This window comes from Brachyhypopomus gauderio, chromosome 2 (genome assembly GCF_052324685.1).
Source record: "Brachyhypopomus gauderio isolate BG-103 chromosome 2, BGAUD_0.2, whole genome shotgun sequence".
Taxonomy (NCBI): domain Eukaryota; kingdom Metazoa; phylum Chordata; class Actinopteri; order Gymnotiformes; family Hypopomidae; genus Brachyhypopomus; species Brachyhypopomus gauderio.
In genome coordinates this window covers 34,015,101-34,025,895 of record NC_135212.1, presented here as the reverse complement: position 1 = coordinate 34,025,895, position 10,795 = coordinate 34,015,101, and the positions used below count along the sequence as shown (strand labels likewise).

General features: G+C 45.2%; 1 protein-coding gene across 4 annotated transcripts in view; it reads left to right on the top strand.

The window, feature by feature from the left end:
• The first annotated feature begins 1,244 nt into the window (after positions 1-1,244).
• Positions 1,245-10,795, top strand: part of lekr1 (Leucine-, glutamate- and lysine-rich protein 1) — a 71,708-nt gene continuing 62,157 nt past the window's right edge. The window contains exons 1-3 of one of the 4 annotated variants that reach the window (XM_076994718.1): positions 1,245-1,835; positions 2,567-2,649; positions 8,851-9,065. In XM_076994718.1, coding sequence (XP_076850833.1) covers positions 1,832-1,835; positions 2,567-2,649; positions 8,851-9,065 — 302 coding nt within the window. In that variant the 5' untranslated portion in view covers positions 1,245-1,831. Of the gene's footprint in view, positions 1,836-2,566; positions 2,650-6,413; positions 7,992-8,850; positions 9,066-10,795 lie in introns of those variants that run through there. The other 3 variants (XM_076994719.1, XM_076994721.1, XM_076994720.1) reach the window with 3 other exon arrangements.

The following is a 10,795-nucleotide window of genomic DNA, read 5'->3' as shown; positions in this document are numbered from 1 at the left end:
ATGTTAAGTGACATCTCGTCTTTTACGCCTTATTCCTTTGCTGTTTGAAGATGTTTTTCGTGCTCTGTTGAATCGTTTTCCCCTCCTTTAACGGATGAGATAAGGTAGCTCGTAAGGATATGGCAATCACGCTATCATAGCTCGCAGAGAGAATAAAAGGATCACGCGCGAGGTGATTGATTACACATAACTTGCGCTGGAGGTTCCGCGTGCAGACAGCGCGAGAAGACCGTTTGGTGTTAGATTCTCGGGGACACAAATCTAGGACTGCGAGGAAGGGAAGGAGGGGGCGAGAGAGAGAGAGAGAGATGTCGATTTACTGGACACGATTTGTTAACCACATGCTGTTTAGCTACGTCATTTTTTGACGAATCGCAACTAAATTCACGTGTCGATATTTTGTAACCTAGATCGTCTGTGATCTAGTGCACCCTATTAAACCGCCAGTGTTAAATTAACGTTTATTAGGGACAGATACAAGTACGACACGTGTTGATCATGAATTTAATTCATTACTATTATTAATACCGGGGGCTGGTGCTATGGGGGTGATGTTTTTCTCTTTTCATAGGGAACGTGTCCGTCTGCTGGGGCGTTTTAAGAGTGCGCAGCGCGCGCCTAACATCGCTGTATTCACTTTCCACTTCACCCTGTCATTGTGCGTGCAAGGGATCACACGCTCGTTTTTGGTCTGTGTCCATCCCCTCCCTCGCTGCATCGTTTTTTTCCCTCTCTCGAGTGCACACATCCCGTTATCTAACTGCCATTATATTTAGTCTGCATTACTCACTTCCACACACAGCATCGCGTGTCTGGGACAGACTCATAAACGCAGGGTCGAGCACACTGCCGTCAAACAGAGCGCCTCAACTTTCACCGTTAAAGTAGCTTGAGATGTTGGTTACGATCAGCCTAGTGATCCGAATACACAACGCGTAGGTGTAATAAAGTTTAAAAAGTCATAGTCTATCCGCAGCGATGATTTAGCTTGTAACATAAAACGGGAGAAACAGACAACTGATTTATTGCACTTCGATGTATATAAAACACAACACAATACAGTGTAATACAGTTTGATAATGCTTTTGAAATCATTTGAGCAGACTAGTGCTGTTAAAAGTTTAATGATCATACGTTAAATTCTATCCTCGGTCAGACTGCCCACATTTCAATCATCCACTGGCAGTCTTGAAGATCACGGCTGTGTCCTGATGGTTCCCACAGCGCCTGGACAGCCCACTGCTGCGTCCAAGGACGGGGATGCTGTGCGTGCGCTCCAGTCACGGAAGGATCATTCTGGGTTGCGAGGAATATTTTTGTTTGACAACCCACACTTACTTTTATTCTCATTATTTTTTTATCGCGCACGTTTCGGTCTTGCCTTTTCTGCAAATATGGGTAAAACCGTCACGAATGCGTGCTGGCCACTAACGGAGTAGGCGAGGTGGTGTGAATCACCACCCAGTCCGCGCGTTTCATTGACGGGGAAGGACACGACCGACGGAAAACACGAGCACTCCAGATTGGTGGCTTAAAATAACGCACTAACCCGTGTCAGACTAAAGTGCCACTTATATAATGTCAATACTAGCAAATAAATGAAGCAGGCCTCTTTGCTACATTCCGTTTCATCTGAGTCTATCTTGAATCTTGTGATAAACAGCGCCGTAGAACCGATGTATTGCGCGTGCGCGTTGTCCAGAGCGCGCCTGTGTCCATGGTGACTGTCAACTCGGATGTGAGAGTTGGGAATATCTGAACAGCGATTTTAATGTGCATGCATCGTTCATAAGGATTGAACAGTGTTTTGATTTTGTTTCTAACCGGCAATATGGGTATGTCAAAGTTTATCGATAATTTTTTGATAACTTTAGACATATATAGAAAATCTAGATGCAAACACCAAGAAAGTTTTAAGGTTACCCAAATTGTTTTGCTTAACTAATGGTAGCAATTGGTATATGCATCTAACTTAGCTAAGTTAGTGCGTTAAATTAGCTAAATAGCTGAACGATTATCTTGTAAGAAATGTAGGCTTTGCCTTATCCATAGCTGATCATCCGGTGGAGATATTTATAAGCAGAATTTGTTACAGGTATTTGTATAACGCTTAGGTTAATGCCCAATTTTTTATTGACCGTATCAATTTAGTAGTCTTATAATTGTTTAAAATGAATAACACATTGTCAGCCTTTGATTTAGCTAATACTCATTCTTTAATGGTCGCGAGATGTTGACCCTTTCACGCCCTTTCAGTCCGTTCATCCAGATGCACGTGCATGATTGATTGATTGATTGATGCACGTGCTGTGCGACACGCTCACGCGCGAAACGGTAGCACGCGCTGTTCAGCTGCCCGCTGCTTATGAACAACTATTGTTTGGCTTACAATTATTTTGATCATGCACCAAATGCCTGACTCATACCAAGAATTTGTCTCCATATGCATGTCTTAAGGTCACGTCATAAATATGGAAAAGACATGTATGTACGAACACTGTTACACCACATTAATGCAATATGTGTCTCCATGCCATTCTGACATTATTTGCATCCTACCCCTTAGAAGAAGAACAATTGAGAAACTCAGTGGATCAAGAATTAAAATTACCCACACCATCCTACCCTCTGCCTATGGAAATCCAGCAGGTAAAAACAGCTGAAGTGTCTAGTTTAACAGCAGTGGTCCTTGCTTTTGGAGCTTGTTTAAAGGGCCATAAAGACCCACTGAAGGACGTGGAAGACGTCTGGCAGACTGGTGGTTTGTGCCGATGTCACTGATGGGTTGGGAGGGTCGGAACCCAGCGGCTGTGCTGAATAGCAGTTTCCGCCGCCATGCCTGGGCAGTTCACCTTACGGTCAGTCTTTCTGCGTCAGTGCACTGGGTCTTATTTGCTGGGTCTCAGCAGAGCTAATATTGTAATCGTGCCAGCCATGTCTGTTCCTCTCTCTCTCTCTCTCTCTCTCTCTCTCTCTCTCTCTCTCTCTCTCTCTCTCTCTCTCTCTCTCTCTCTCTCTCTCTCCACCCACTCCCTTTTTTCTCTTTTCATCCTTTTCTCTTTCCACCCACTCGGGCAGCAATCAGCTCAAAAATACTGGATGTGCTCGCTGATTCCAGATGCCTGTGGAGTGCTGCTCAGCTGTATAAAGAGGACAGAAGTGAAAGGGAAATAATAGTTCAGTAACCCCTGCAAAAATAGCAGCAGCACTACGTTGACGTCAAGAGTGTTCTAGGTGTGGCTCAGCAGGGCAGCTCTCTGCCTTTGAATAACAGAATACTATCAGGCCCAGGCCAGGATGGCAGACTCTGAGGAAATGATACCCTCTCCAGTATTTGGTGTATAGAGATCTGGAGGTGGGGTTGGGGGTGGGGGGTGCTGGGGTCAAAAATATGGGTGTCAAAAAATACGATACAGCAACAGGGGTCACCTCATTGTAAACGTGATTGCCAAAAACGACAGTGCTTGCTCACCGCCCAGATGAAAATAGCATAAATCAAGAGGAATTTAAATAATCTTTCTCAAAACGTTATTGGGTGGAGAGTATGAAAGCGGGTTTTTACAGTACTATTTCATTTTGTGGGTAACATAAGGCTAGTAGTTGATGTAATCTTGTCCTGTATGAATTGTTTTGGGTGATAGTGATGAGAGTTTTGTTTCATCACCATTTTGTCTGAAAGGATAATAGCTGTGTGTTCCATGCCACCTCATTACCTCACTCACTGAGAGATAATCACATTTCATCTACATTCATGCATTTGAATATAAGAGGCCATGTCTGGGCAGGGCAAATCTATGTCTGTACATATAGTGTTTATACATACACTGAATGTCTGTGTGTGTTTGTGCATGTGTGTATGAGGTGAGTGGACACACAGGTATTGATATGGAGGTGGTTTCCATTGGTATTGAAAGAACTGCATGTTAATGAAAGAACTGCATATTTAAGAATCTTGTATAGTTTTAGGTGTAGTGCAAAATGTTTTATTGATCATTCTGCAAGCTTGTTATGAAATGTATTTCAGTGAAAACATTTTGAACTCCAAAAGCTTAGTTTCTGTTGAATTCATTCAGTAGTAGTTTAGTCAGTTAAGCTAGTTTGGCCAATTTAGTTTTGGCAATTAAACTGACAAGATAAAATTCTGCATTTCATTATTATGGAGAACATTTTATGAAGTGCTAAAATGTTTGTATGATAATAAACTAGGTTATATTAAACATTCACCAAATGTTCAATAAAAAAGAAAAAAATATGACATCAGACTGGCTCATCAGACTTGGCTGAGAGACTAATCTGGGTGTGGTTATAATATTCAAATGAGCGTGACTGATTGTCAGTCCACTGTAACAGACTCACAACTTGCTATGCTATTCAAGCAGAGCTGAATATAATGGTTCAAGGAAGGAGAATTGGATGTTGAAGTTGAGGCTCCAGTAAAGTGTCTTCCTTGGAGGCAGATGGAATAATGGGATTTTATGGTAGAGTGTGTGGGAGTGGCATCAGCTTTCTGACTGTTGAGAAAAAAACCTGCATAACCTTTACCCGTTATAAGGAGCGCCCACTTTACTCTGCAGTGGAAGATTGTCTGCTGAAACAAATCTGTCATTTTCTGTTCCACTAGGCAGTTGTATTAGCAGGACACACTTTGTATTGTGTGTCTGGAAGAGCTAGGTTCACCTAATTATAAAGAAAATTCAGATTTAGGTTTCCTGGGATTTTATATTCACTGATACATTTATAAGCAAACTTCAAGAATGATTCATTGGTGGGAATGAGTTCACGGGATGATCGTAATTCCTCAGAGCTTCACGTGGCTCCACAGAGCTTCAGCCCTATGATGCTTCTCCTACAGCCTGTCACATCGTGTCATTGTTCTTTTACACGTTCAAGTGTTGTTCACTGACCCAGTCCTGGCAGCTAGAGATGATTAAAACAACATCATGCTCAGTTGCAGAGTAGCTTGATAAAGGCCTTGCCCTTCAAAGCCTGTCTCTCACTGTAAACTCTGATCAGCATCCTTGTGTTTCTGCCTTTGAGTCCGGGCATACCAGTTGTTATACACACCCCACTCCTTTTCTTCTATTCATTTTTGATGAGCACATGGCAGTACACTCTTCTACTCTCCGTACGCTCTTCTTGTCCGTAAATAATTCATGGCTTTCAAAGCCAGCGGTGCTCGGTGTTCCCAGTGCACCCTGGGACAGACGCTCACACCCACCTCAGTATACAGACAGCCACCCTCCCCTGAGCCCACGTCTCCTTCCTCCTGTCTGGCCCTCGGTTGCGAGCCCTTGCCTGTGCTCTGCCGGCTCTCTGCGTGCTGCTCAGGCTGCGGACGTGTGTGTTTCTTTGGAGAGGACAGCACGGCGTCTGTCACGATCATCTCCATCCTGCCAGGTTGCTTAGGACTGCTGCATTTGGCCTTGAGCTTGAGCTGACTGATACTTGTGATAACAGAGTGATTACCCCACTAGCCCATTATACAGAGTGATTACTCCACTACTCCATTATACAGAGTGATTACCCCACTACACCATGATTCAGAGTGAGTCTCAGCCAGGCATCAAATCCAACCCCCCCAGCCCCTGTGTTGCAGAGGCAGTCTGCTGTGATAGTTTATCTTCTCGTCGACCCCATTGGCCAGAGGCCCCTCCCTGCGCCTGTCTGACTTGCGTTCAGGTCACATGACGACACTGCAGGGGGCTGAGGAGAGAAACCTCATGCCAAACTGAACACATGGGTCCAGGGGCGGTCTATACCGGGGAACGTCTGCGAAGCTGCAGTCACGAAACACAGACTTTCTCACGTATACGCCTGTGCGCATGCACAACCACACACACACACAGACACACACACAACCACAAGCATGCATGCATTCAGAAACACAACTCAGAAAAACCAGGAAAAGAAAAGATGAACTGCTTAACCTCTCCTTAAAAGCATGATCAGTGCTGTCTGTGGTGTGGTTTACTGGCTCAGGGCAAGAGCAATGAAATGCACACACACATGTGCGCGCACACACACACAGTTTTTTTAAGCCTTTTTCTTTGTACAAGACTGTAATCACATTGGCCAATTCGGTTTTCCAAAGGGAATTTCAGGTTCATCTTGCAGGCCGATACAGATCTCACTAAATAGTAGCATCTCTCCTTAGTCTGAGTGACTAGCTTTAAAAGCGTTGTTGACAGGGGTGGAGTAAAGGGCGGGGCTTGGGTACTGCGTGTGTCGGAGTTTGGAGGTGTGGGGAGTTGCGTGTATCTGACAGTGACCCAGTTTTGCTGTGGAATTAAATCGATGGGGGTGGAGTGTGCGGCTTGAGGGGTGGAGGTCAGAGGGTGGAGGATGTGGGAGGGGGGTGGGGCTCGTTCAGGCACTTTGCCAATAAAGGACTCAGTGACACAATGAACGAGACCGTTGCCTACGCTGTGACATAAAGACTCCGTTTAAGTCCACTGTGGCCTTTGCTCTGAACACCTCCTGCTCTGCTCAGCACCAGCTATGCTGAAGGCACATCTTTAACAAAAAAATTATAATAAATGTGGGAGATAATGTGTGGAAATATGTAAAAGAGCTCTGCTGATGTGGTGGCTTGTTCTTCTATATTTTGTTAAGTGTGTGTGTTTTGTAGTCTGTAAGACAGAGAGAGCTTGAGGGGAAATACATTGCTTGGTGATAGAGGCTGTCTGTACAAGTGCCTGTGTGTGAGGAGCATTTTGAGTGTGTGCATATGTGTGTGTACTTGTCTGTGTGTGTGTGTGTGTGTGTGTGTGTGTACGTGTGTGTGTGTGTGTGTATGTGTGTGTCAGTCCTATGTGTAAGGGCCCCTGCGGGTTCTGTTTCTGTCACAGGAGCACAAGCCTTACTGATGGCAGACATGCTCATTGGATTTGTGTGCAGCTCTGTGTATGTGTGTGTGTGTGTGTGTGTGTGTGTGTGTGCATGCCAGAGTGCATGTGTATGTGTGTTTGTGTGTGTGTGTGTGTGTGTGTGTGTGTGTGTGTGTGTGTGTATGTGCGTGCGATCGTCTGTCTGCTGAGGCGAATAACGAGAGGGAACAGACAGACTATTATTGAGGCAGGGTCAGGCTCGCCCAGTAGTCAGGGCACTGTGTGGACGCAGCCGTCTGCAGTGTGCACCTAACAACTCTGACCCTGGAAAATAGAGCCTTCCATGAAACTCATTAATTTATGAATGCCACATTATGCAAGCATTGTTTGAGCAGTGATAGGACGTCCTGTGAGCAGCGCACCTCAGTGGTTATGGAGCAGCATGAATCAGTTAAGGTCATTTAGACATAGTCTCACTCATGTGCCATTAGTAATATTAATATGTGGATTAACAGTTACGTTAGTCCACTGCAAATACTTGATTTTCCTTAAAATGGGAGGTGGTGGTGGGGTGTGATGTAGACTATTAGCTCAGCATTGCAGGCTAGCCTGGTGAGGCTAAGCTACTATTTCAACTGTAGTTAAGTGTTACTAAATGGCGTTCAGTTTGGTAGCATTGTCTTAAACTAAAATTTAGTTTGCTCATGTGCCTCTTTTCTGGCATTTATAGGGGCCCACTGACATTGAGAGTGTACAGGGCCCAGAATTTGCTGCCACGCCCCTGGTGATTGGACAAGTCATTGGCCAGTTGAATTGCACGATGAATGTTCTGTTTCCCTGCCTTCCACATTTATCCAGCACTCAGGATAAAAAATGTAATGAAGGGCACAGTGAAAGAAGACCGTTCAGCAGGAAAGTTGTTTAATCAGTCATTTATTATCACTTGCCCCATCGTCTTTGTTTAGTCTGTGAGAGTCGCCTCCTGCTGAAATCCAAGCCAACTATGTCTAGTCGCTTCATTTTGTTGAATGATGGTACCGGCTGGGCCTGTGACATTCTGCCTCTGCAAATACAGCGACCTCGCATAAAACCGAAACTCGTGTCACAAAGCGAAAATGACACTCGCACAGAGCTACTTCTGGCCTTGGTGACTTCCTCTCACAGGTGAGTGGGAATAAGCAGATGATAACAGGCGTGGGGGCCTTACTGTAACCAGCTCCCCTTCTACTGAGCCTTAAGGGGCTTTTGGTCTGCTTGGTATCGGGCCCCTGCCCTGAGTCATAACACAAGGAAATGTGATGTAAGAAAATGAAAAAAATGTATTTCTAGATATGACTTTGTTTATTTAAATTCCGTGCTATCTAGGACAGTGTTTCAATGTATGATTGTATTTTTGCATGCTTTTATAGAAATATACCTAGTTGTATTGCTAGTTGTATACCTAGTTGTATTCCTAGTTCTGTTTTGTTGTGGTTTGATTAGGTTTTTTGTCAAAGTTATTTCTTTTATTTAGATTTGTTAGTCACTGGAAACATAGAAGGCTTACTGGAAACACAAGGTTTAGTGCTCAGAAGGCTGTGTGCTCATTTGCATATTCCACATCACTGGTGCAAGAGGTCAGTATCGCAGTTACTAATCAACAGAAACTGTTGTCAGGGAAGGAGAGCTGCACAAGGTTAGAGGCCAGCGTTCTCTTTAGCCCTTAATCATTGGTCAGTTTCTGATCATTTCACTGCTATACACACACACACACACACACACACACACACACACACACACACACACTAACACTGATGACCCAAATAATATCCAATTAGGATCAGTGGTGTTCCTGCAGAGTGCTCGGCAGTAATGGACAATGTGAAAACAGCACCAGTGTGTCCTAATGAAGCAGCTCCTGTGTATAAAAACATGTACAAGAGTGTGTGGAGTGAGTAGGTAGATTAAAAGTTCTCTCACTTTTGTGTGACTGTGTGTGTGTGTGTGTGTGTGTGTGCATGTGTGTGTGCATGTGTGCGTTCAGATGGAGCGGGCGGAGACGGCCTGCAGTTACTGTGGCGTGAGCTACTTCATCCTGCATGAGTTCCAGCGTCTGCAGAAGCGTCTGCGGGAGGTGGAGGAGGAGGTGGCGGCGGGGCGCGGGGCCCTGGAGCGCCAGAGAGCGGCCGCGGAGCGCCAGAGAGCGGCCCTGGCGCAGCTCCAAGAGGTCAGAGCAGCGCAGCAGCTCTCGCTGGACAGGTGAGATCATCTCCACGACTTCACAACATGTTACAAGCGTCAAACGGTCTGGGCCTTTGTGACGAGAGCAGGCGTCCCGTCCCCAGAGACAGTGGCTTCCTGAAGTAGCTGCAGCCACAGAAATGTAGGCTTGCTTCACAGACACAGGAGAGTCCAGTGTAGGAACCATTGCTTATAATCTCTTCCTATCTACCCAATGTGTCTTTTCTTCTGTATAGTTTGCGCATGCGTAGACAGCTATGACTGACTGTCAGTGTATTTACGCTTGTAATATACTTGTGGACAATCTTCAGATTGTGATTTTATGTCTGAGTGTATATGTGTGTGTGCCAGGGACCCCCCCCCCCCAACTCTGAAGCCATTTTAGAACTATTTACTGCTGCCCCCAATTACCCTGCGAGTCAGTGTGGGAGAGAGTGGAACACATGCATGCGCTTGCCTCTGACATCACTCTGAAATCACACTAGCCCTGGATGGAGACACCATCACCTTTGGCAGCCTGCGTTGGTGGAGACAGCAATTCAGGACACGCAAGAGAAATGTGTGTGTTTGTGTGTGTGTGTGTGTGTGTGTGTGTGTGTGTGTGTGTGTGTGTGTGTGTGTGTGTGTGTGTGTGTGTGTGCGATTGAGGGTTCCAGATCTACATGCAACTGCCTGATGAGCTTTTAGATTACTCTTGTTCTTAGTATGATGCAGAGGAGATGTTTGGGTGTGTGTCTACTGTGGAATTTGATGTTTCTGCACGTGTGCAGTTAACCGACGTTTGTGCATGTGCAGGTGACTTTGACGATTGTGTGCAGGTGTCAGCAGTTGACTGACATCTGTGTGTATACACTTGATTTTGATGTGTGTGTGTGTGTGTGTGTGTGTGTGTATGTGTGTGGGACTCCTTTTGACAATGACCAGTGGAACACTGGAACATCATGCCTCCTGTATGAGCATGTCAGGCAGTTACAGCCGCCATACAGATCTGCTTAGTCTTCTGCCCTCCACAAAGCTTTCGATATGAGTTGGAGATTCGGCCGACCTGCTGGTGAACCCTCCACTGTGGCTCAGGATGGAGAGAGAGAGAGAGCGAGAGAGAGAGAGATGAATGTTGCTGTCTGAGAACAGGAAGGCCTGCTGGGTCTCTGTTTCTCACATGATTTAACAGGTGAGAGAGACTGACAGGAGGTAAAAGCATGAGAACAGAACTGCTCTGTGTAACCCAGGACAACGTTAATAATGACCACGCATGGGTTTGTTTCCAATTCAAAGTGCCTTAAAGAGTTCAGAAAGTCTGTACACTTATTTTTGTGTGTGGGTTGTGTGGGCTGTGTGTGTTTATGCTTGTGTGAATACGCGCCTGAGTGCATGCATTTACATATATTTACGTTTATACGTACGTGAGCAATGCACAGGGTGTGTGTGTGTGTGTGTATGTGGTGTGTGTGTATGAGCGCTCGTGTGTGTATGTCTATGTGTCTCTGTGTGTGTATATGCATGTGTGTGTGTGTGTATGTGTGTCAGTGTGTAGTGTGTCTGTGATGTAGGTGCAGTGGACGAATGCCAGTCTAGATGTGGTTTTTCACTTCCGTATTGACTATCTATAAGACGTGGGAAACTTTTTTGAGTCTGACTACCATGCACGCTAGTGTGTGTGTGTGTGTGTGTTTGTATTTGTGCGTGTGTCATGCTGTTTGTAAATTTTCTTGCTCTTCTGTTGAAATGCAAACTGTGAACTTGCACAA